The 27285-nt window shown below is 34.6% G+C and overlaps 2 protein-coding genes across 4 annotated transcripts; both read left to right on the top strand.

Annotated features, from left to right (window-relative positions):
- The first annotated feature begins 1566 nt into the window (after positions 1–1566).
- LOC145630455 (inositol 1,3,4-trisphosphate 5/6-kinase 4-like) lies at positions 1567–12971 on the top strand. 3 transcript variants are annotated; one of them, XM_081682710.1, is made up of 12 exons: positions 1567–1818; positions 2710–2744; positions 3461–3659; positions 4427–4524; positions 5616–5684; positions 6753–6949; positions 8008–8161; positions 9694–9807; positions 10437–10499; positions 11872–12017; positions 12124–12253; positions 12612–12971. In XM_081682710.1, exons 1-12 carry the CDS (start codon positions 1683–1685, stop codon positions 12759–12761), a joined length of 1491 nt encoding a protein of 496 aa, XP_081538836.1. In that variant the 5' UTR covers positions 1567–1682; the 3' UTR covers positions 12762–12971. The 3 variants fall into 3 exon arrangements, with proteins under 3 accessions (XP_081538836.1, XP_081538835.1, XP_081538837.1); XM_081682709.1 differs by having other exon boundaries at positions 7993–8161; XM_081682711.1 differs by lacking the exon at positions 2710–2744 and having other exon boundaries at positions 1567–1817; positions 7993–8161.
- A 1819-nt stretch (positions 12972–14790) lies between these two features.
- LOC145631922 (la-related protein 6B-like) lies at positions 14791–26422 on the top strand. The gene is made up of 10 exons (XM_081684152.1): positions 14791–15631; positions 19411–19492; positions 20099–20193; positions 20347–20418; positions 20571–20650; positions 22965–23064; positions 23465–23512; positions 23641–23709; positions 25112–25261; positions 25775–26422. Exons 1-10 carry the CDS (start codon positions 15023–15025, stop codon positions 26036–26038), a joined length of 1569 nt encoding a protein of 522 aa, XP_081540278.1. The 5' UTR covers positions 14791–15022; the 3' UTR covers positions 26039–26422.
- The last annotated feature ends 863 nt before the right edge of the window (positions 26423–27285 follow it).

Genomic DNA, 27285 nt, shown 5'->3' with positions numbered 1-27285 from the left:
GGAAACCTTGAAGGCCGGCACGGCACGGCACGGCCCGCCTCCACCGTGGGCCGGCACGGCCCGGCACGACACTGTTCATGGCCCGCCTAGGCACGGCCCACGGCAGGCCCGGCACGGCCCATGCCCACCACTAGCTGCAGCAGCTTCTGCCACCTCTGATGACCATCTGCAGGAAGTCTTTTTCGTTGCAACCAACAAAATCGTTCCCCATTCATCCCTCACGACTGCACTTAAGCAAACACCTCCATGGTTGGGCACATTTTATGGGTAAAGTCTATGACAACTAGCATTACACACGATTCATTTATTCATGGATCTAGCATTTTATGTTAATCAACTCTCATCCTTGGTAAATTTAATCTATCGAACTTAAAATTACAGAAATGATTTCCAAAAAAGGTCTCATCACTATAAAATAAATTAACATTCAACATTTAGAATTAGAAATTGTTTTAGAAGCTTTGCAAATAATGTTACAATATGTTAAAATGCACTTAAACCATGAACTAAGGGTATGTTCTCATTGACTGAACTCAGCTGAACTGAACAGAACTGAATTGAGCTGAACTGAACTCAACTGAACTGAACTGAACTGAACTGAGCTGAGCTGAACTGAACTGAACTGAGCTGAACTGAACTGAATATTTTATAAGAGAAGGAAATTAGGAGCTGAGCTGAACTGAACTGAACTGAATTTCAACGTAAGAGAACAGGCCCTAAGTAATCCAAGATATTGTGCAGACGATGGAATTTTTATAATTTTTCTCATGAAACATATTGGAAATGGCATTGCTCACCTTGCTAGTGTATGAAACCTAGGTAAATGAATACTTCAAGCTACACTATTCAATTCCTCAATGTGCTATAGAAGCGTTTGCTAAGGACCAAAAGAGGAAGTATACAACAAGCTACATGCACTAGTATACAACTCTCGACTCTTGTACTTGTCCAATTTTGAATGCTTAGATTTTGGACAGATTTTATCTTTATCTAAATCTATGACATATTACGTGGTTTTCGCTTTATGTAAACATGTACTTGTTATGCTCAATTATAACTTTTTTTTTTTTTTTTGAGGAAATGCTCAATTATAACTAGGCAGAGGCTTTTATAACAACAACAAAATTATCTTCTTAATTATGTTAATAGCAAATTACAATGCAGAAATGACGCATTACATGCAAACTCATCAAAATATGGACCCTTTTATAGATCACAAAATTTTTAATGCACTCGATTATTTATAAAAAAGTTCTAGTAATAAATTAGTATAAAATATTAAAGCAATTCTATTATATTTGAAATTACATGTTGACATTAATATAACAATCACAATATTGTTCCCTAAAAAAAAAAAGAGGGAGCTCCACTAACAATTTAATTTATCTCCTCTCACAACTTTATATGTTGAAATCTGTGCCACTTTATTATTTTACTTTTATCATTTAAAAAATAAAAGAAAATGAATAAATTGTGAGAGGAGATTTATTCACGTCATTATCAACTTGAATTTACCCAAAAAATGACAATATTGTTGCATTTTAAAAAACTTGGTTTATGCTCTTGGTCGATCCGCCCATGAAGTTTTAGAATCTTATGTAGCGTACTAATATCCGGTCCGGTAGACTCCATTCTCTCGCTTCCGACTACCAATTTGCAAACAATACAGGAAGAGAGAGAAAATGGGTGGTGTGCGAGCACTGATCTTGGACGCTTCAATTCTTCTTGCTGATGATTGCGATGGTAATGGCGCTCCTACTCTTCGTGCTGGTGCTGATTTCCTCTTTCGTGCCCTCCAATTTTCCCAGCTTCGAAAGGTTGTCGTCTCTTTCGTCATAGTCGTCGTCAATTTTATATTGTAGTTGTGAATTGTGTTTTTGGATGTTTTGATTTTGCTATAGTGCTGATTAGATTGATTTTAGCTCATTTTTTGATTAATCAATTGCATGCAATTGCATTTGCATTTGATCATATGTGTTCAAATGGTGAATATCAATTTTACTTGAAATTACTTTTTGTTGAAAATTATGTAGTCCGTTTGTTTGTTTGTTTGGGGTTAATGATTGCGCATACTATTTTAGGATGTACGGAAAATGTTGATGCCTTAAAGTGATGTAGTCTTGGTTTATGATTAGATTTTTTAATGTTTAGTTATAATACATATAAATGATCCAATTGACTACATAAATAGTAATTTTGTGATTTTATTTTTTATTTTTTATTTTTTTAAGTTATCAAATGCGCCCGGGCAATGTTACAAGTCACAACTACTTTTAGACCAACATATTGGAGTTTGTAACAGCTTAATTAAAGTGTTGCAATTAATTTGGAATGGATGAAGTATTATATGAACCAAATGGACAAGAAGTAAAGTGTGTTGTTCTAGATGATGCCTTACAAGGGAAAAGCCGATTTGATGAATATAAGTAAACATTACATAGCGGATTAAAAGAAAAGGCTTTCTTTTTGACGAGTTATGTTAATTATGTAGGAGTGGAATGACGAGAATTTGAATAGAGTGGAGATCCTTGAACTTTTTATCTACTCTTGATTTTTCATTAGATTAATGTGCAGTTCATTATAATTGAAAGACATTCCTGAATTTGAAGTCCAGATTCTATACTTAAAAAAGTTTCTTGGTTTAGGTTCTGTTCTTTCCTTTTGTGTTCATACTTTAAGCAGACCATAAGATCTATTTTTTCTTGCACGGAATTCTTTTCGGAGAGGATCTTTCAATCGATAAGGTTTGTGCATGCTTTGAACTTTTGTCTAGGATGACTATGTCTGTTTGAGTACAAATTAGCGCTTCAGAAACATGACTCTTCTACAGGTTAATCCGAAGAAATAATTAGAATTATTGTCGTAAACAAATGATAAACTTGTGAAACTACTTTTATATTACCTATCTGCACTCCTTGCTAGTCACACTAAATACTATTTCACTTTAATTGGTAGTAAACAAGTGCTGATACAGGTGAAAATAATCACAATTCTTGTTAGTTAATTTTTTTTGGGCTAAAAATTAGGTATACTCTTACACAATGAATGTTACATAAACTATATTCTAAAGAATGATGTTTTTCTCTGTTTTGATTGCTCTGAAGAAGATTTAAACTGTAATTGGCAGAATGGGAATACTTTAGAATTAGTTTCATTCCTTGACAGTTATGCTATAGTACTGTTCACTCTTTACTTTTAAGCCTGAAGATACAATCCTTTTCAGCAGCTGTACGCATTTCAGCTTAAACTAGATGGGTATTTCATCCCAAGCAGCAGCTGTATGCATTTCTGCTTAAACTAGATGGGTATTTCATCCCAAGCAGCAGCTGTACGCATTTCAGCAGCTGTACGCATTTCAGCAGCTGTTCACTCTTATGAGTCTTATCCTCGTGCTCATGTTTGACCATAGATTCTACAGTTTTCATTCATCTATGTATATATGTTTTTCTTTGTGGTGCAGGTCAATCTTCTAGAAAAGATGTCAGAAGTTTATTCATTCGATTGTTTTAAAGTCAGTATTTCTGCCTTGGAAGTTCTTATGAATGAAATTTCAGTAGCTTGGGATGATATTCGAAAAGACATATTGTTTGTACTTCACAGTAAGAAGGTGGATGATTGTCTTAAGCTATGTGAACGTGGGGTTTTGCTAAGTATACTAGGTGAGCATACTCTCCTTTACGGTTTACAGTGTACTCCCTTTGTCCCCAAAACTTCGACCCTTTTGTGTTGATTTTGCAGTTATTAAAAAAATTAAATAAAAAGAATTAAAAACAATAAAACATATTGGAAAGATAAACTTACATGGGGTTTGTAAAAAATTAGAGAGATAAAGTATTAAAAATACATGAAAAAAACAAAATTTTATATGGGGAAGCTATTTTTGCACAAATATTGTTGTAAATTGGTGGGTATTTTAATGCAAATGGGTCGATCATTTTGGGACTAAAATTAGGCTAAAAGGGTCGAAGTTTTGGGGACAGAGGGAGTATTATGTATATCTTGACAATGGATATTTGTTGGAAACGAGAGAGAGTTCTACCAGACAACAATTAGTGAATGTATACAAAAAGGCATAGATTTAAGCTGCTGTTACATGTGTTATGTTGTACCTCTGCTGAAAATAAGAAAACAAATGTAGTTTCATAAATTTTGAAAGGATTTGTTTTGATGAGATAATGAAAGAGCAATCTCTAGAAAATAGGAGATGTACACACATAGCTGTTCTCCAATGTCTGGCTTGGATGTCCACTTGACGCATATGATTTCCCATGTGTCTCATTATATCTCACAATTACCATACATCAGTTTTTTTTTTGTTGCCTCCTTATGTGAAATAAGTTGGAATGGTTGGTAAGCTGAATTGCTGATCATTGTGCATGTTGAGGTATCTTTTAGGTGGTCACAGTGTTTTCATTCTTACCTGTAGATGTTGATACTGGAGGAGATACAAATAAGCATCCAAGTGCCCATTATATCGAGAAACTGGAAGAGCTTCCTTTGACTTTGTGCCGCTTGAACAAAAAGGTTTGGCATATATAATTGCTTGGACAAGTATTAGTTTTTCCTTTCCATATAAAGGTATCATGTAGTGGTTTCGTAGGACACTGAAGTCACTTGTTAAACTATGTTCCTTTGAATACCTTTGCTTGGGCCAGTATCAGTTTCCCTTTCCATGATAATGAATTATATAGCGGTTTTATATGACTTGCTATACCATAATCCCTTGACTACCTTTGTTTGAACCTTTGTTTGAAAAACATATAAGTCTATAGAAAATTAAATTGCATGGACTCTTGTTGGTTTGGTATTTTCTTTTAAGTCTCAACGTTGGAAGCTTCAAAGCTGCAAAGGGTAATGAATATATGAGGTGTTTTTCTAATCTATTGGGCTTTTGTATGACGACAAAGAGAACAGTGATGGCATTTTTTAGTGTTTGGTTTCTGGCATCTTCTTTTGTTTGTTCTCCACTCTTTCTTCATTTTGTTGGCAAGAATAGTTTTGGACATTATATACTTGAAGGGTATGTATGGAAGAGGGAGTTCATATGGGTGGAAGTCATTATACGTGGTGCCTTATAGCCTCTCATTCAATAGGAAAGTAATGTTTATGTTAGGATTCTGCTATAATTCAGTGTTGGTACTTGGTAGACATTTAGTAAATAAATCATTTTAATTTCTAGTTTCTTGGTATCCCCTTGGATTTTTTCCTGCATACCTACTTCTGATTTTCAGACTTGGCAATCGGCATTGAATTTCATGCACAACTTTAAACACTTTATGTACTCCTCTCCTTTATCGTCTTCTGCCAGTTCTCTTCTATCTTCATTTCTTCCTCTGAAGACCATCTAGAATGAGATCATAATACTGTTAACTAAAGACAACTAAGGCTACTAGAATTTGTGTCGGCCATTTTGAGTTTTGTAATTCTGTATTTGGTCACCTGCATTTTCCAAGTCCCATGATCAGCATGCTGTTTAATATTAAGTATATGAAAAAAGAGGCATAATCCTATCTAGAAATTTAGTAACACTTAATTTATTATGTGTATTTTAATTTGGGGGTGAGGGGAAGATGAAACACTATGCTGATTTACTTCTGAAAATATATTGTGAACAGGTAGCTTCAAAAGAGACTATAACAGTTGGCTACTGTATGAAGCCCTCCCGGCAAGCAGATTTTGCTAAGGTGAGCTGTAAATTATCTGGAGATAGAGCAGTTGGTGCAACTGTATGGGTTATGCTTTTAACTAATTTATATTATGATTTGTGTTGTTAATACATATACAGTAATAAATAATGAAGTGATTTGATTAAATCAAGCACTAGCAGTATGAAATCCCAAACAACAAGATCAGTATGAAAGAATTTGTGGTATGAATATTCTCATGAATGTGATTCAATGCAACGAATATTCCTTATCTCAAGTATAAATTTAATGCTCAATTGGAAAGATGCAACCTTTTCATTACCAATCTCTTCTTAAAAGTGTTACCAACTTTAAAAACTCGTGATATTTAGTATTCCCTTTGGATTGACAGTATGATATTTTGTTCTTCATGCGCTCACTGCTGTCATTGCTTGTATTTTTAACTTCGATGAGTAGAAGTGTTTAAGATCTTACTTGGGATTGACTTATGGATTTAGTATCACTTTTCTTTTGGTTATCTTTAAATACGTTATATTGGCTATTGGTTTTCATTAAATTGTTAGAAAGTAGGAGCTATAACTTAAGAGTCTTACCAGGTGCTTAAAACACTATTGATTTTCATTTTCACCTTTAATTTGTGATATCATAATTCATATCTGCAAACACAAAGAGAAGGGACGGAATCAATGGAGTCCTCATTCCATTAATGATCATAGCTTGTAAGACATTGCTAAAATTTTCCTTGCTTTTCCTGACCCCCTGATCTTTAGCATAATATTTTACAAGTGTGTCCTTTGGAAAGAAAGCGGTATAAGATGTTCATCTGATGCTGTAATTTTAGTTTCATCTATCAATTTTTTGCAGCACAATGAAATCTAATTTTCAGGATGACCTAATCAACTTTTTATTAGTATATTGATGACTGCCTGTATTTCATAGAAACTTGTGTGCACATGACAAAGAGAATTTGATATTGTGGGGGTTATAGGTTCTATTTGGTGATTCTGAGACTGTTGGGATTGACATGCTCTGTTTTCTGCTCATATCTTTTCTGCAGATTATTTTCTCCTCCCATACTAAGTGAAGTATGTATGTTGCATTTGGCAGAGAGGTGCATTTCCACTGTGTTCAGTCCAGCATGATTTGATGTTTCTGCCCCTCAGTTACGATCTTTCCATACCATTGCAGCTGCAAGAAATTGATGTAATACTTCATAAAGCAACTGACGAAATTTTATCTGTTGAGCTGAACTTGTCACTTGCCCCAAAAATTACCTACACAAATGGTATGGAAGAATTGAGAAGGTACTTTTGTTTTCTTTGAAGATGATATGACTTTCATCCCTAATAATATTTAGTTTTTTTTTTGTCCTCCAACACCTCTCATTTTTTAAATACTAATTAGCCCCTTTCATGCATTACTTCTCTTAATATATCGCATGGCCAATTTCTCTAAAAGACAGGTCAGTTTTCACAAAATGGGATGTGAACTTTTTAAGCTGATTTTTGTCATAACTCACAATAATCGGAGGCGAGTTCCAGTTATGTATAGATTTCTTTTTGTTTGATTTCCCACATTTTCACCTGGCCTCTAAGCTTACCCATTAGTTTTGCAATAAATTTCTCTCTGGATGTTTGCTTTTCTGAATAATTTGATGTTGGCTTTGTCTATTTGCGAATGTTACTGCGGTGAAGGAACTCAAGGAAGTGGTATGTCTTTGGTCATTGTGCCTGGTTTATGATTTGGTAGTACCAAAGAAACTATAGGTGAAGGAACAAATAGAAAGACAAGTTAAAGGCGCGAAGTTGGAAAATACTGTTTGATACATAAGCATATAGTAGTATGAAGTTGTGAACGAGAAGGGGACATAGATCAAGTTGATAAAAATCTGAAAATTATCTCTTTTTTTCACTTTAACCCTAGATATTGCCTTGAGAGCTTTTGGTGGTCTAGATTCGGTTAATGAACTCGTGTAATCCATTCTATTGAGCCTTTTCAATACTTGCTACCCTTGATTGCTGGGGCCTGGGGCCAATGCACAACTTTCTACTTAATGAGAAATAACGTTGATATCTGAAACACTCTCTGTCCCGTAAAATTAAATTGATAAATTATCTTTCTTGGCTGTATCAAGAGAAGTTATAATTGTTTTATTTGCTTAAATGGTACATTAGTGAATTGATATTATGGCAGTTTTTGGTAACATCAAAGTGTTACCAACTTTAAAAACTCTATAAATGGCAGGAGAACTTTGTTCTTAAACTTTTATTGAAGTGAAAAAGATGTGCAAAAAGATACCTTTTGGGTTCTTGACTTCAACTGTAGTGCAGTTGATGTAGTTCTCTAGCATGTTGACACACAGGACCTTGCCGGATCATCCTCACTGTTGTGTTATTGATCCATTCAATAATATTTATCCTGTTTTGGATCGGCTCAAGATCCAATATCTTCTACTCGGGTTGGAGGATCTGAACAAGGAAGGCTTCTCAAAGATTAGGGGGGGCCATTTTCTCAAGGTATTATGTTGTGTTTATCTCCTGTTCTCTGAATGATCATATTGAATTAGATAGACAACAATATGAGTTAGATATAGCATTCAATTGGTCAAGGGAGTGAACATAATGCCCTCATTTTCTCAAGATATAGCATTATGTGCACCTCCGCTGCTCCAAATTATTAAGCTGAATTAAATTGTCACGCTGTCTGTTTTATGCTCAATCAATTGAGAATGGTACATATGATTCTGTCTTATATGAATCCATTATTATGAAACACCTACTTTTCCTTGTGAAATCTTCTACTAAATAAAAGTTTGAGAAAGTGCTTTCATTTTTGTGGAATGAAAAGTGTATTCTAATGCATGTATTGGTTTGATTTGAAGCATTTATAGTCTTAGTGTGCGATCAACTTTTTCCTATAGTAAAAGATTTACCAAAATCATCTGTCATTGTGTCAGAACCAGCCTCTGGAGGAGCCTGGACACTCCTATATTCAAACATACTAACTGAATTAAATTAGTAGGCATTATGAGAGCTTTAAAGTTATTCCCATTCAGTCTAACAAGACACTGAGCCACTTAATTACATGAAACATAACTTACCAATTTCCTCAAACCCCCTCCACCAGGATAGCTTTTCTGAAAGCATCCCTTGCTCATTATTGAAGTGTACTTCTAGGCACTCTAGCTGTCTTCCTCTAAGACCTCTTTCAGAAATACCATGGCTAACGCTAATCACATTTCAAAGAGAGCCAAATTTGCCTCTGCAGTAGAACATCCCACAACCTTCATTTGTTCTGTGCCTAAATTGCACCATTCCCACCATACTTTTCTCCATAATTGCTGTATCAGTATTCCACAATTTTTGCATGAGAACAATCAATCATTTCCAGTTTCTAGGAATTTGGTTTTGCTATATTTTAAAATAATAATTACTAACTTGGGCTCAAGTCTTGTGGGGTGTTCTTTAGCATGTATTCAGTCGAAACTCCCTAATTTCCTCACTTGAAATTTTATATATATTTTTTTAATATATTTTTAATGTGCAGCTCTTCTCTTAACTGGAATCGCCAACATCAATTGTCTGTTCTACAGTTCCTTTTTTATTTCCTCTCTTCTTTTGGCTGGAACTTGCTGTTCTGTTCTTCTATCATATATGCTTCTTTTAGTTGTGAACAATGATGTGCCCATGATCGTAGAAGCTCAAATGATTTTTACATGTCTTTGCTTTTCAAGGCCTTGGTTCTAAATTGGTTCCCCAGCTATAGCAATTATTTAACCCAAAATAATCAGATTTGAGATTTGTATACCTATACTCCGCTTTCTACTTAAAATTTTAAAATTTTTCATACTATCTTCAATTCTTTCTTTTCCTCCCTTTCTAATAAAAAGTCATCCTAATTTTTTTGTTCTTGGCGGTTATGATATAAAAGCCTTCTCATATAGATTTATGTGATTTTGAAGTACATGCAACTAACTTACAGAATATAGTCAACTGACTTTTCTTGTTCGGGTTTGTCTAGAAAACTAAGATGTGGATTGAATATGCAGGTTGAAAGTTATAATGATCCTAGTTTGACAGATAAGCTATTGGAGGCTAAGGTATCCCTTCCCAGCATTGTGAAACCTCAAGTTGCGTGTGGCGTATCAAGTGCTCACAGTATGGTAATAAGCTAGTTATCATCCTTTTATTCAGTATATAATTAATTCAACACATATGCACATGGACATAGAGGTACTTAAATTTGTAACCCTAAAATTTCAGAGACAGTTGCTTATAGCTCTAAAATTTAGTGTACTCATGCTTTGCATACATTTAGTTTAAGTAATTCAACACACATGCTTGTTGAGCTGTAGGTGTGGTTTCACAGACATTTAGTTTGAGTTTTTTTTTTTTTTTTTTTTTTTTTTTTTTTCCGTGCAAAAATTATGTAAAATTTGCCATGTTATGGTGGAAGCGATAGTTTAAGCTGGTAAATCAAGGAGAAAAAATTTTCTTCTAGAAACTGATTCATGGTTCTTTGATTTGTTTTCCCTCTAAATTTGAGTCCAGACTAGTTTTGACCCCAAATATATTGTCAAGCTCATCACATACTATATACATACAATAATTGTGTTTTATGTGCTTATACTTAAGCTTTAAACCGTCTTTGAACAAAAGAGAGCATGCAAATTCCACTGGCAATCTGGTTTTAATTTGTAATGCTCACTGGGAGTTCATTATTGTTCTGACTCCTTTTTCTTCGATATAAAGGAGAGCTACAACTGTTCTGATCTTTATGCAAATTTCACAGGCAATTGTCTTTAGTTTAGAAGATTATAAGGAACTCCAGGTGCCACTACCAGCTGTAATTCAGGTGAGAAAATTTACAACTCTTTAATTTAATTTTATTTCGCTTATCTCCTAGCGTGCCCCATTTTCTATCTTTGAGAGGAAAGATGAGGGTGTAAAGGCTAGGGAGAACAAAAATAATTCTTAATAAAGGAGTATGCCTGTTTGAATATCACTGAGAAGACTTTGAGATGACTAAGGTTTGATAATACTCAATACAAGTGGCATATGGCAATGTCAATGAGTCTTTGCGTCGTAAGAGAGTCTGTTAGGAAGTACAGTTTGAGATGCGGCACGTTCAGTGATGTGGCTTTTATTGAGCGAACATTGTTGCTGTGGCTATAAGTTCTGCATTTTTAGGGTCTTGCAAAAGATTTTCCCATTAATGTAGCTGCTATGAATAATTATTTAGATTGAAGAGGTTTGAGGGTCTTGGCTCAGTGTAGTGGAGATGGTCTTTCTGACAATTGTATTAGGTAGTTGATGTTTCTTCCAGTGAGGAAAATAAGGGGCTTGATGAAAAAGGTGATCCACAGGTGCCTTTCTATGGGTAAGAGCTTATTGAAGAGTTTGCAGATAACCTTGCGGTCTTACAAGATGCACAATTTATCTTGTTTGGATCTCTCTTGTATGCTGACCTCTTGATAAGTATGGACTAAGAACAGTAGGAAACCCCTATGTAGCCAACCCTCAGTAGCTGGAGATTTCTCAAATTTCATTTGTTTCCCTTGCCTTTCATTCTTCCCTTTTCTCCCTTTATGGTGCTTACTTTCATTGCTTTCTTGCACTCCTAAGTTTCCTTCTTGACCTTTTCCGCTTGTTCCTTCTATATATATGTATAGAATAATCTTTTTCAATTTCAGAAACACACAAGGAAACATCCATTATCTGAAACCATTGCAGCAGCAGGAATAATCTTATTCAAAACACTTGCCCATTTTGTCTTTGATGATTATTATCAAATGGTCTCTGTAGCTGGTCCAACTTTGTGGATGAGCGATATTTAATCAGTGGCTGGTGTGTTTGGATACAACTGAGCTGAGGCATTACTTGGCAATAACGTGTTTTGGATTGTCCAGATTCTTTAAATTTTTTGGAGTTTTGGTGTGTGAAGGATTGATGATGGGTTCTGTTTAGAACAGTTTATTCTATTTCTAAGTAATGAGGAGGATCAAAGCTTTGTTGATATATTATATACTAATATTTGGCTCATGGACTTTACAAGGGGGTTCCCTTTATAATCTTATAAAATGTAAAGAAGTCTGCTTTGGCAAGAACTTTGCTATCTGCTTATTTTTTTTTTCCATAATCATATTTCTTTTATATTATGCCAATTAATTATGGTACTTACTAGTGTACTTCTTTGATCTTTAAGTACAAGGCCCTTAATTATGCAGGAATATGTAGATCACTCATCCACACTATTCAAATTCTATGTCTTGGGGGAGAAAGTCTTCCATGCAGTCAAAAAGTCTACACCTAACGGAGATGTGTTGATGAAATCGTCCCAAGCAAATCAGTTAAAGCCTCTAGTGTTTGACAGGTAACTACTGCTAGTTTTTTCCATGATGCTTTCCAATTAATGAAGTTGTGTGTGAAAAGCTGATTTCCTGCAAGGCTGCAACTAACCGAGTGAATATCTTTCACAGCTTGAAGTCCCTACCCACTGCCGAAAAGAATCAGTTTGGAGATGAAGCTGTTGACCTTGAGCTTGTAAAAAATGCTGCCAATTGGCTTAGGGAAAAGCTTGATCTTACCATCTTTGGCTTTGATGTAGTTGTAAGTACTGAAAAACCATGACTTTATGCTTTCCTGCTTAACTTTAAACACTAATCATACAAGTATTTAAGATAGGTAAAGTGGTGGCTGGTAGATCCCTTCATCGGGTTCATTAGGCTCTCGGCTCTCAGTCTCTCACAGTCATCCACTGCTTAGTATGCTGAAAGTTGAAGTGGATAGTTGAAGTGGATATTAAATCCTGGTAGCTGAAGAGGGGGGAGTGGTATAGGAATGAAAAAGCCTTATGTTCCCTACTACTCTACTAGAGGCTTGAGGCTTGAGGCTTGAGCCATATTTACTTTGCGCTTTCTGTATCATAATTGATTATTGATCATAACATAATTCTTGCTGTTAACAGATACAGGAAGGTACTGGAGACCATGTGATAGTGGATGTAAACTACTTGCCATCATTCAAGGAAGTATCAGATGATGTAGCAATTCCTGCATTTTGGGAAGCTATTAAAAACAAGTTTCGGGAGAGACAACAGACGATTAGCCAACCTTAGAAAGTCTATACCAAAGAAACATGAATCCTAAAATGTTTTAAGTCCTGCATTTGGTCTACCGGAGATCTCCATATAAATGGTAGACTACTGTTAACTGACAAATCTGTAATATTTGTGCTTTTACCTTTAGTTGCACCTTGGGATGTTGGTCAATCACTTAATCTGTTGAGAAAATTTGTTTCTATAATTGGTGATTTCATGTTTTATTTATCCTGATTGCATCTCCTGCGCCATAATTTGTTGTTTGAACGTTGACGAGATTGGGATGTCCTGGTTATTTGCAAATCCCATAGCTTTGCATGAAGAAGTTTTGAATTAAGATGGCTTTATACATTAGCTGTTAAGTGTGTAACATGTATAGGGTTAAACAGCAAAAATGGACCTAAAAGATTGTCGGGTCTCTACTTCCAAACTCGAAAAAAAAAAAAAAAATCATACTTCAATTGTACATGAAGAGTTTCATTCTTCACTCATAACTTGTGTGTGTTTGCTCATCTAAGATCGAATTTCGGGGTGCTTTTGTTTCAAGAAATTTTTTTCACTCATACTTTGGTGAAAATAACAAATCATACAATGTGCAATTTAACGAGGGAGGGTGGAACCTACTAGGCTAATTCGAAGAGAAAAAAAAACACATGGGTGGGACAAATTTTCAAAGAAAGATACATAAAAGTTAGGATAGTCTTCTCTCATAACTATAATCGAAATTTTTAAACAATGAACATAAGTGTCCATAAAAGGGGATACCTGGATGGATTTGCACAAGATGATCTAAAGCATGTAGTCTTATACTTCATAAACTCATTTGAATGGATGAATCATATACACCAATCGTTATAACAATATGCATACAAATGGATACAATACGTATACAGAATTCGAACAAAATATTAACATTTCAATCATATGACAAATGTGATGATTAATTTTTATGATGTTTTTAATTTCAACTTTAGACATGTTATCGTTATTACGATAGTCAGAAGGGGAAACATATGCCTAGTGATATTAGTAATGGTGGTGAACTGGTAATGGGCAATTGGAAATTTGGATCAAGTCAATTGAGTCATGTTCGAGTGATGAGTCATTTGGTTCATGATACTATCCTAGTTCATTATTGTTTCTGCAGGAATCCGATGACCCAACTCCAAGATCCAAAGCCTGAGTATATAACCCGTTCTGCTCCTATCGGCCAAACAAGAACCTACACACAGAAAAGAGATCAGCTAGCCCCGGGGTGAATCCGGGGATAATTACTCCAATGATTAAGTCAGTAAGTGTTTATAGAAATAGGAAAGAGAATTTAGAGAGAGAGTGTAATAAATGCTACCTCATTTATGAGGTAAAACCAGATTATTTATAGGTTGATTAAATGACGGGTGACAGTTTAATATGCAAAGTAACTTTCGCCACGTGTCAAACGTGAGGACGACACGTGTCAGCTGCTGACAAGCCGATATGTATACTTTATTTATAAATGCCGATATTAACAAGAATTGCTGATGAACTGGATTCGAATAGTATATCGGCCTAACATACCATATCGGCCTAAATGTAAATATCTCCCCATACAATTATAATCATTATCACCATCTTTTTGAAGCATTATAATCTATTTATTTAATTATGAAACTGACAATCAACTATTTTAAATTCAGACTCTGTCATATCGAATCATAATATCAAACTTTAAACAAAATACGAACATGAATAACATCATTCTAGATAGGATTGACTTTTATATTTACATATATGCACAAAACTCAATCAAAAAAGAACAATTCAAAACCAAAAAATAGAAATTATATGATGTGATCTCCACTATTATGAGTTCATGACAATCAAATAAAACACACACCACACTACTTAGATTTATTCATCACTTACCCCCCTCTTCTTATTAGTGGGTCCCTACCCCTTTGTCCCAATCAATCTTTGCACCACCAATCATTCTCATAACTCAATCCACTTCTCATTTCTTTTCATTTTTTTTTTTGATAAAATCAAAAAATCAATAAAATTAAAAAATAAAAAATTTAAAAAATAAAAAATAAAATAGAAATTGAGTGGGCCCCACTCCAGTTCCTCCTCGACAATCCTCCGGCTTCGGCGTCCCTATAAAAACCTCCATTAACGGTGTCTCGATCTTCCTCCACCCCGATTTCTCTCTCTACTGTCTTTCTCTCTCTTCCCCCAATTTTCGTCTTTCCATTTCTAGGGGGAGTCAATCTCTCCCCCTTAAACCCTTCAAAACCCTAACAATGGCGGATCAATCCTCAGAAAAAACCCTAGATTCTACTCCTTCTCCTCCCGATCAACCTCAATTAGCCGATTCCATGGTTCCTGAAACCATCTCCGTTGAAGAAGACTCAGGTTCGTTGTCGTTGTCCCGGAACTCGTCGTTTAGTAAGCTGAATGCTCAAGCGCCGGAGTTTAAGCCGAAGAAGACGATTCCTTCGCCGCCGAGCTCGGTTATTGGTGGTGGTGATCCGAGAGTGATGATCGTTTCTCCGTCTCCGTCTCCGTCTCCGCCGCCGTCGTTGGTGCATGTTTATCCGCCGCCGCCGCCTCCGCCGCAAGTCAACTCGCCGTTTCCGCTTATTCCGTTGCCTCACTTGAATCATCTCCATCATCAGCCGCAGCACCAGCATAATCAGAATCATCATGATCATCAGCATCATCATCACCGGAATGATTCGCATCGGAATCATCATCACAATCAACCGAAGCATCATCGAAGCGGGGAGCAGCAGGATGGAGCTGGTCAAGGTGGTCATAAGCAGGATAAGGATCATGGGCAAGGGAGTAATGGTGCAGCAAAGAATCATAATGGGTTGTCTGATGAGAATACTCAGAAACTCATTAATCAGGTGTGTATTTGCTAATCAATTTTTTTGCTATAAATGTTAATATGTATGTTTATGTTTATATCAAGCTGACTTATTGATCAATGGTATGTATATGTTGGCAAATTAGTATGATTTAGTGGTTAAAATCAGTGTTGGGAGTTGTTGCTAAATTAGGATTTTAATTTTATGTTATGAATTGAATTTGGTATTATCTGATGGCATTTTTTATGTTTACAAATCTCTTATGGAGCGTTTGTTTTACAAGCTAGTACATCAAAACTAGTCTAGGTCATGCCCAAGTTCATTAGCTCTATACCAAAATCATTTTGGTTCAGCAGATTTATTATCTTGGATCAACAGATACTCGGATAGGCTTGTTAGATTGTATTTTGCCTATCAAACATTTGATTCATTGGTATGACTAAAAACTCATTTCTTTGCCATGTTGGTATGAAAGAATCGTAGGCATTGGTACATTATAATCTAATGAGAGGCATATACGTACATTTTTGGGTTGGAAAATCAAACATGAAATATGCAGCAGTATCATGCCTATTTCCCTCCAACTTATGATTTTTACACTTGGATTTTTTTTTTCCCTCTCCACTCTCACGACTAAAGTACTAAATTAAATAAAGCTACTCCTACTCCACACACCCGTATGATATTCAGTGTTAGAGTTTTGATACCTTGGGTGGTGATTCTGGTGATTTTTGGGTATGTCGTAGTTGGCTCTCTGTTTGGCTGTTTTTGTGTTGATGTAAAGAAGATTATGAGCAAGGAAGTTTCTCTGTTGCATAATCATGAAGAAGAGCCTTGATTTTGGGAATTTGGCTGATGGTGAGTTGTATGGGCATAGACACATCTAGTGTGGGCAGGTTATTAATAGTGTGGTGAGTAATGATAGATGTAATGAAAATTAAGAGCAAGGAAGTTTCTCGGTTGCATAGTTATGAAGCGGAGCCTTGATTTAATGATTTTGGGAATTTGAGTGATGGTACTGTTTATAGGCATAGACACATTTTGTGTGGGCAGGTAATTGGTAAAGTGTGGTGAGAACTGATTGAAGTAGACCAAGTTTTTTTGGTTCTAGTTGGGAAAGGGAAAATATAGGAGAGTAGGAAAATAGTGAATTGTGATTATGACAAGTTGAACATATGAAATGGAGGAACTTAACTCCTTGTGCACCCCATTTTAAATTTACCAATAATTTAGCGGTTTTTTTATACCAATATGGCAAACAATTGTTTTTTTAAATACCAGTTTGACTAAATTTCCATTTGAAGTATAGTCTTTGTATAAAAAAAGTAATTGAAGTTGATATCCCACCATGGTAAGTGTTATATGACTTATATCTCAAAATCATGTCCAGAAGGAATCATGGTAAAAAATTAGAAAAAGTTTTTTGTTAAGAAATAGTTAGGAAGCCATTGAATATTGTTGGCTATGCAATGCATGTCAAAGATAAGCAAGTTCATTAGGCTTATGGATTTAGAAGTTCTCTTGCTGCATTGCAATGTGTGGCAAAGTATGTTTAACAATGTTTGATGTTTTTGGGATGCGTGAATGGTTGAATCTAATTCATTTTAGGTATTTATGATGTGCAAACTAGGAAGCTATATATGCTGTTATTGCAAAATTCTCTGAGTCATCAAGTAGGAGTTATATGGGTTTGACACACTGTGTGTGTCATGAAAACTTATGTGGGAAGCAGATAGAAAAAGGCAAGTCTCAGTTGTTGGTGTCGTAATGACTTGTAAGGGCACTGACCCTGACACAACATTGCTTGCAAGAAAGTTTGATAAGCTTGTTTGAGTGAAGTTGACATGGTATGGGCTGGTTAATTAAATAGATTTGCGGATTGGAACTGGAAGGAAATAGCTTTGGAAAGAGTGAACTTATTTTGCTATTGTCCCAGTCTTGAGTGGTTAAGTTATAGCACTCTGCTACTTCTTGTGTATATTAGTTTTCTTATGACTTATGAATGCAGCAAGAGGACAAAATTTCCTCAAGAATGTGATTTATAATTATGTATGTATCCTTCTAAGCTGATGGTATGGTTCTAATATTCATCTTGAAGAACCTTATATCAGAACTTACTATTTGAACTATCTTGGATGCTAGGTGTAGGAAACTTACCATAAGATGTCATATTTTGTTTTGGTGAGGAAGGGTGATAGGTAGATGAAAGAAACTGTTCTTTTCAATAAAATGAATTATGATGAATCTAGTGATGATTTCTTTTGATCTAACGAGGAGCATTAAGAGTCAATTAAGCATCCTAACTCTTCAAACTTAGATTGTTTTTGGCGCTATCTTGTTTAACAAAGGGCTTTCTTGTAGCTTGGAAAATAATGATGAAGAAACGTTGGCTTGCTAAAGTGTGGAAGATGGTTCTGTTACGAATTTGGTAATACAGTTGGAAAGATAAAATCCTAGGCATTTTTTTGTAGAGAATTAGAGATAGCTCCTGTCAATCTGGCATTTTTTGTAGAGAATTAGTTATTTTTTGAAAATATGGATGAAGAATTGTTGGCTTGCTAAAGTATGGAAGATGGTTCTGTAAGGTATTTGGTGATGCACTTGGTGACTTGGGAAGATAGAATAATAGGCATTTTTGTATGTATTGCTCTTGTGAAGGTAAAGTTCTTTTTTTGAAGCTATTGTATTGCTGGAATCTAGTGTTAAGTCTTCAATATTGAGGAAAACTTGTCATTTGTTAATTTTGCGGATAAGTCATTTCATTATGAAAGGAGTTAAGGCTTTGAGTTAATAGAAAGTCACATTTTATAATTTGAAAGCCACTTGAAATTTTCCTTTTTTTTTTTTTTTTGAAAGAAAGCCACATGAATTTTCTTTTATAATGAAATAGCGCGAAACTTCGAGAGTAAGAGCCTTTTTGTCTTCGTCCCTCTTTAGCACAGCTTGGTGTCTGTCGGTTATAATTCTTTATTACTTAAAAAAAGGTTATTACATGATAATTTATTAACTTTTATTTATTATAACCATTGATGAATAGCAAAGATGGTAAGTTAATGGTTACCTTTTTAAAAAACTACTGCGTGGAAAGAGAGTAACAACAATCCATAAGGGGTTAATAAACTGTACGATAGAGGGGAAATGTCCATTTAAGTCTTATGTTTAGTTCATCTTTTTTTCTTCCTCATCTTATGTGAACTTTTATTTTATTCGATGTGAATTTGTTTTTTCTAACTTCGTTTAATCTAAGTATCTGATTTGACTAAACATTGACCTTATGTGTACACTAATCTATAGGGAAAAGATGTATAAGGTTAGGTCTTATTTGATTTGTATCAATGTGTATTCTTCAAATATGTAGTTTTTGTAAAAAAAATTCTTTGTAAAATTAAAGAAATTTAGCAATAAAAAATTGCATTTAAAACTATTAAGTATCAGATATAGTAGTTTTTCTAGTCTGATATGAACCTTTTTTTTTTTGTTTCCTATAGAACAGATCCTGTTCAAGTAAGGTCGTTTTTTTTGTTTCCTAATCTAATCTAAAATAAGTATAAGATACTTAAATAAGGTGAAGTTAAACATAGTGTAGGACTCAATTGTATATTTTTCATCCAATAAGTCTGTGGGATATGTACAACCTTTGTTATCATTTGCACTCCAACTTGAACATAATTTTGTTTGCTATGAATTATTTTAACTCTCATGTAGATTTATTTTCTTGTCCTTGAATCAATTTTCCATGTATATTTAATATGCAACAAATAGCACATTTTTTTCGTTGTTTGGGTCTTTCACAGTCTAACGAAAGGAGGCATTTTTAGGTGGAGTATTACTTCAGTGATGTGAACCTGGCTACTACTGATCACCTAATAAGGTTCATCAACAAGGATCCTGAAGGATTTGGTATGATTGTTGTACCCTCTAATCATCTATTTTATAGGGGAGAGATCTAGTGGGATATACTTTTTTTTAATGACAAGGATGAAACTGCATTTTTGAAATGAAGTGTGCATTTTTTTTTTAAAAAAGTTTAATGTGCATTTTTCCTCTTTGTATATTGAAAGGACTACTTCTTGGGGGAAAATAATTAGCTTGATGATAAAACGATGCACACTCTTAAATAATTTAAGTTAATGTTGCACATTTTCGCTTAAAAAATATGTGCATTCAATTTTTAATAACTTGCCAAAAATCTCACATCTTTCATAACTTGAGCTAGTGTAAATGCAATTGAGTTAAGTGCAAGCTGACTTGGCTCCAACTTTGTAACCATTAACATTGCGTGTTTAAGTTAGTTAGACCCTGGACTTTGCAACCTCCGCACACTGTTAACCAACTTCGGATCTTCAATAAGTTGTTTTTATTATGATGAGTGACATTCTTTCATCGCTTCTGTGCTGTAGAGTTTTCCTTGGATACATTCTGTTTTTGTTAATCTTTTGGAAGTATTTTTACTTTTATGAATTATCCTGTTTTCTTGACCTTTTCCTGGTTACAATCCCTATGTAGTACCAATATCAGTGGTTGCATCTTTTAAGAAGATTAAGGCTCTCATAAGCAGTAATTCTCAGCTTGCAGCTCTACTAAGGAGCTCAACAAAGCTTGTAAGTCCTAAATCTCTCTTGATAGCTTCCTTTCTTTGTGAATGCTTGGTATTGCTTTATCATGGTTTTGTTTTCTGCTGTTGTATCTTCTATTTTAATCCACCCTGCTTCTCATTGATCTTACTGATCTTGTATGGCTATCTGCCTCCTCAGGTAGTTAGTGAAGATGGGAAGAAAGTGAAGCGCTTGCATCCTCTAACTGGGTCTGATATGGAAGAGCTGCAAGTATGGCGTTAGATTTATATGTTTGCAAGCTTTTTATATCTCTGTATAAAGTGATGGGCTCTACCTTTATACTAGAAAGTTTTCTGCCTTATGTCTGTAGACTTGGTTTCCTTGACATCTGATGATTCTGATTTATTGGCATTCATGTATAGGCTCGTATCATTGTGGCTGAAAATTTACCTGAAGATCATTGTCACCAGAAGCTCATGAAGGTTTTTTCGGCTGTGGGAAGGTACTTAAGCATCTGATAAAGGCTTACAATTCATAATTTGCCATCTGGACCTTAATAATCATTTCACATCAGATTCTTTCTTTCTTTCCTTTTTTATTTTATTTTTTATTTAATTTTGTGCAAATGATATCATGAATAATAGTTATAATAATTATAAGCATTTTTATCCAATTATAATGATAAGATAATTATTTTTATTATATAATGAATGATAAGCAAATTAGTTGTACATAGTAAGTAGCATGGGAAATATTGCATCTTCAATAACTTTGAAACAACTACCCATCCTTGGCAAGTGGGTGATCAATAAGTAATAGATTGTAAATAAAAAAGACGATTGTCATAATCCCTCCATTAAGATTGAGAAGTTGATGCTGGATTTCCTGTTGCCTGGAGCTTCTGGAGTATTGAAAGGAATATCATGTAAGCTGGGATTTAGAAAGTCCATGATTCTATGGAGGTTTGGGGTTTGGAATGGTAATTGAGTATTGAAAGGATTATCAAGCTGGGATATAGAAAGTCTAAGACTCCATGAGAGGTCTGGGGTTTGGAAGGGTGATTTGAAGCATATAGCTTTGGCAGGAAAATGGTGGTGGAGTAGCATAGGTCTTGTGGTTTGATGCCATACTTGCTTAGATGCGTGCGTAGGTCCTTCAAATATACAGGACTGGTTTTTAGATTTCTTTTATAGGTATTGAGGAAGGAAAAAGATTCTGTAAAGAAATGCAGTAATGGTTACAATATGGTTTCCAGATTTGTTTTGAATGTTTGAGGTAGGGAAAAGATTCTGTGGAGAAATGCTGTGATGGCTACATTATAATTTATAAAGCACCAGCAGATTTACTAAGTTAACTTTGGCAGTGCTGCTCCACATGATCTGTCATGGGATAGGTTATCTTGTTAGCATCTTTATATGCTTGGGTTTTTAAAATTATTCTTTAAGGGAGACAACTTGTCCTCTTGATGTACTTTGCTTTCTCCAATGCCATAAATTGCTTTTTCTTATGAATAATACTTCCTCCTCAAAAAAAAAAAAAACCTTCCAACATTTCTTTTTAGTTGACATGTTTTGACTTTGTGCACTATTTACATGACTAATTTTGACTTTCTATTGTGATTTAGTTCTAAGAAAAAAACATAGTCAGTGTTAGATTTGACCCAGGGTCTAATTTCCAAATATCAAACTGTTATAATATTTACTAATACATAATTAAAGATAAGTACTCCCTGCGTATTTAAATACTTGCTCCACATTCCTTTTTCGTCCGTTTTTAAATACTTGCTCCATTTCCTTATTTAGAAAACTTTTACAATATTTAATTAATTTCTCTCACCTAGTGGACCCACCATTAATCATATTTTATTAATTTCATGTTCTCTCTCCTCCAACTCTTTTCACTACTTTTGCTTTTTACAATTTTTTATTCTTCCACCTACCCCACTACCTCCATATTTTATTATTTTCTCCTAAAACTCCGTGCATGGAGAAATGGAGCAAGTATTTAAAAACGGAGGGAGTAGTATTATATTTTAAAGTATGCGTTGCCAACCATACCTAAATGAAATGCGTTAACTAATATGAAACAATAGATATAATATCTAGCACAGGAAAGTTGGAGCTGCGGTCACAGAAGATAAAATTAGGGGAGAACTGATTGAGTTGGTTTTGGCATGTCAGGCAGTAATAAGATCCACCAATAAAGGGATCACCAAAGATGACTTTGATGAAAGAAGTTAAGGACATGAACAGGTTTGGTTTGCAGGAACATATATATTGGATAGAAGAGATTGGAAGGAAGAGTCTAATAGATTAAATATTGGTTTATGTAGTTGACCCCATTTTGGGGATTAAGGTGTCGATTGTTGTTTTTTTTGTAACAATACTACTCCCTCTGTTACTGATACACGTAGTTTTAGCAGAGCTTGTGTTTGGGGTATGGAAAGTGGTATTATAGTTCATAATCTACAAGTGGGGAAAGTGGCCCCCCCCTGGGTAAAAAAGAATTAATGATAATAAAGGGTTGGACCTTGCCATATAAGTGATTCAGTCATTCCGAAATGGCTGAATAGGGCAGGTTATGTGATTATTTAGGAACAGAGGGATTTTAAGGTGTAAATTATTACACAATAATAGGTCAATTAAACATAGCCTTACACCTATATAGCACAACTACTAGTGAACTTGATTGGAAGTTTTGTAATGAATATATTTGAACTTGATTGGAAGAATCACAATGAATATATTTCAGAGAGAGTTTTAGTTTCAAGTAAAGTTTCTATGAATCTAATTGAGTTTTCTTTTCTCCTTTTCCAGTGTGAAGAGTATTCGTACCTGTCAGCCTCAACCTTCCAACAATGGTGCTTCCTCTGCATCTAGGCCATCAAAAACTGATAATATGCTGTACTGCAACAAGGTAATAGAAGGTCTTGCGTTCATTTGGGATGCAATTTCCTTGTACCATTTTTTTAATAATTAATTTCTTGGTTTTCCCGTCTTAAATCTAGATAATATTCCTTATGACTGATAACTTGACCAATGCTCTTTTGATTCTCTTGATACAAGTATGAAAAATATCAAAATAAATTGGATAGGGCTCTTACATTGTTATTACTATTTAACTTTGGTACTTAAAGTGAGTATATTTTTTCCATGGAACCAATTTGATGTTGTAATATACTATGGTAGCCATAAAAAATTGATTCAAATGTGCTCAACAAACTGTACTGGTTACATTTGAAGTTAATCTGGATTTTGTCAGATCTAATATTCTAATGGCTGTTGTTTTGATCAACTATTTTGTTTCTTTTGTTTAGCTGCATGCATTTGTGGAATATGAAACAGTTGAGCTGGCTGAAAAAGCGGTATGAATCTGTTCACCTTTCAGGTTTTCTCTCTCTGAGATAACTTGCTTTTCCTTTACTTTCTACCGTTGCTTGGAAGTTTATTTTTTTCTTAAAAAAAAAAAATAAAAATCTGTTACCTTTTGCAGATTGTTGAGCTGAATGATGAGGGTAACTGGAGGAATGGCTTGAGAGTTCGCTCACTGCTTAAATCTGGGGTAGATGTTTCTTAACACCTTTTTCCTTCTTTTCATTTCTAAAAGGCTCCTCTGATCCTTTCTAAGTACGCAGGTCCTAAGCTGAGCATTGTAGGTTGTAGTGTCATACTCATTGTTTTACAGAGTTATATAATCTCTTGCACTGTAACAAAGAATTGCTTTGTGAGTGAGGAGTCTGTTGATGCATATTGCTCATTCTAGTTAATTTTGGTTTTTGAAATTTATGCAATAGTAATAGTAATTGAAATATAGATGTCTCTGGAAAAATGTAATTAAAAATTCAATCATAATAATAAATATAAATGATGAAATTCCTAAGCACAATAATTATTTTGCTAAAAAAATAAAGTAAAATAAGGTAGAGTTTAAGAGGGATTATTCCTTTTAAAGAACTCCACATTAGTATAGGTATATTGTGCTAGCTGTAGTGTAGTTCATTTTTGGATATCGGACCGGATCTGATCCAAAAATCCGAATAACCTGAAATTTCGGATCGGAGATAATGCGATGCAAATCCAATCAGCAATTTTCAGATCTGGTTATAGAAATTTTTGGAAAATTTGTGATTCGTATCCGATCCAAAAACCGAATTTTTTTTGGTTATCCAATCTGAAATATCTGAAATAAAATAAAAAAAAAATAGATCAGATATCCGAAATTTTGGATTGTACTTTCGGATGGTATTGGTAATTTTTGAACACTCCTAGCTAGCAGTTCAACTTTGTTCATTCCCTCCATTTATTATAATATTCCTTCCTTTTTGGTCAAGTCCGTTCCATAAAGTTCTTCCCTTGTATACCGACACTAAAGTGGAGTATTTTAGAGGGAATTTTCCCTCCTAAACTCTACTTTATCCCTATTTATCTTTTTTATTTTGGTAAAATCATTAATATACCTAGGAACTTCATTATCTATATATTAACTTAATATTATCATTGACTATTGGGTTGCATTTTTCTAGAGACTTGTATATTTCAATTACTATTAATTTCAAAAACCGAGAATGGATGGAATCTAGTTAATCCTATATGTATTTTGGCCAAAATAATATCCCATTTTGTGTACATTATTGATCATTCCCTTGTATTCATCATCCCTTCCTGGCCTTTCCCTAAAGATCCATATAAAAACAATTATTTATTATCAATTTTTCATCTCCGGTATAAAACTGCAAACTAGATCTATATTTTACTTTGGGGATAAATATCCAGTTAAAAGATACAGTTCTAGTTTACAGCATTTGTACCCTGTTTTGAAATATTACTTGATGAGTTATACTTCGTATTGAAGTTTACATTGTATAGATGTCATGTGAATTTATGAATTTGCTAAGCTCCATATTACTTGTTAATGTCCCTGGTTTTCTTATAATTTTTATCTTTGTATTTTCTGGTGTTATCAGTCTAAGAATGCACAAGCACGAGGAAAGAAAACTGGGAATGAAGGTGAAGTTACATGTGAAGAAGAAGATGTATCCACGTCTGAGCAGAACCAAAATGAAAAACAATCAGAAAACCTTTCTGGGCATTCTGATGGCCACTCTCATGAGCAAGTAAGCATTCTTGTCTTCTCTTTATACCTTATATCCATGTGGATGTTGTCATCGGAGTATTTACTTTTAGTCCCTGAGTATCCACTTTTTTCTTGTCAATTGGGCTAGCTGGCTAAGGCTTCTCTATATAATGAAACAGAGGGAGTACTTTGTTATGTCATTGTGAAGTATAAATCCAATTGTCCACATGTCCCTGGTGGTGAAAAGGCATTGCTATTTTTTTAGAAATGTTTTTGAATCAAACTAATTAATTCTATGATATTTATATATAACTGATCAAGTAGAGAATAGCAATGGAATTGAATTGATACCAGAGATTCTTTTTATTTAATTTGTTTCAAAATTTTGAATCTTCTTTCTTTACAGATTAGAATCTCTGTTATCTTGTTGGTATATTCATGGTGTTTTTTTTACACTGGCCTTGACTAATGATGTTGCAATCTGCTGATAAATAAATAATTTCTTATATATATCAATAGCAGCTGATCATTAGAGTTTTCTGTCATTGAACAGGCCGAGGAGCCAATCTTAGAAAAAGAGGGTGGGCAGAAAAAGAGTCGTAATCGGGGTCGCGGAAAGGGGCGTGGAAGGGGTCATCATAATCATCACCAAAATAATAGGGGGCACCATGTGGGCTCCCCACCTGTGAACAATGTAATGAACGCAGAGCACCCTATTGTAGCAAAGCAGCAGCCTCCTGGTCCTCGTATGCCTGATGGTACCAGAGGGTTTTCTATGGGCAGAGGGAGGCCAATTGCTGTCAATACAACTGCTTAAAAATAAGCCTCCTGTCCCACATTTGGTTGCTGAGTTCTTCAGTTTCGTGTGCTTCCGATGTCAGTGTGTGGCTGTGTGTTGGGTGCTTGTGAGGGGGAGTTTTGCTGCTCTGTTTGTGGGTTAATGGCAGGGTTTTAGAGCGAACTGTTGGTTTGGCTTTTAATCCTATGTTGTGCTTTGAGTGTCATTTGCTTCCAGGAAAAATGATGTCGAAAATGTATGTTGCCTATTTGTTCTTATGAACCCCTCTCCCCTTCTGAAAGGGGGTAAAAAAAAAAAGAAAGAAAAATGTAGAAAGTAGACCAAGAACCTCGGATTATATACCTGTAGAGATGTGAATGAAGAACTTACAATGAAAGGCAAGTAATGTATTTGTGGCGCCTCCTCTCTCTCTCTCTCTCTCTCTCTCTCGGCTAGAGATGAATTAATCAGGCTGATTTACAAAATTTGTAGATCAACCACCTTTTTTTGTTGGAAAAAATGAAATGATAATGATACCCCTCGTTTATATGAGAAAGTTACTCAGTTATTAGCTAAAATAACCATAAATTGTAAGTTAGGCTTATAAACTTTTTTTTTTTTCTCATTTGGAAAGGGTTTTTTGCTCTAAAAAAAAGAGAATTATTGTTAAAAGTGTGTCATTTAACTTTGTAAAAACTCAAACCCTTGAGAATGAGAAAGGCAAAGAAGCTCATCTTAATATCCCTAGTGAGCTTTACTTTGATTTTTGCACAAAAAGTTACATAGAGGAAATGAAAAAAAGACATTTTATTGGCAAAACTTCCAATACTTCCTCTGTGTTAAAAACAAGTGTGAGATGTTTACTTAACATGCATTTTTAAGAAAAAATAATTATAGAGGTAAATGGACAAATTAGCCTATCTAATTTTAACATCGGTAAGAGAGACGGGTGTTCTTTGCTATGTTACATAGCCTCGGGTTTGGTTGTTCAAGCGTTCAATTCAACTAATTTGTAAAGTAATTTCATAATTTTCAATTAAAAGTGAAGTGTGCAGGTGTTACTCATGTCCAAGTAATAAGGGTTCGACACGGATCTTTGAATAAAAATAAAGAGTTTGAGTAACATAACAATGTTTAAGTTTATTATGTTATGTTACTCAAAACTCTTTATTGTTTTAAGTTTATTATTTTAGCCAATTTGTTCAAAATACATGTCGTAGAGATGATTGCCCTTATGAAAAATAGAGGAAGTAAGAAAACCATAAACAATATGCAATATCAATTTG

Source organism: Chenopodium album, chromosome 5 (genome assembly GCF_948465745.1).
Source record: "Chenopodium album chromosome 5, dcCheAlbu1.1, whole genome shotgun sequence".
Lineage (NCBI taxonomy): Eukaryota > Viridiplantae > Streptophyta > Magnoliopsida > Caryophyllales > Amaranthaceae > Chenopodium > Chenopodium album.
The sequence above is the reverse complement of the archived record's forward strand: the minus strand, read 5'-3'. Positions and strand labels throughout refer to the sequence as shown.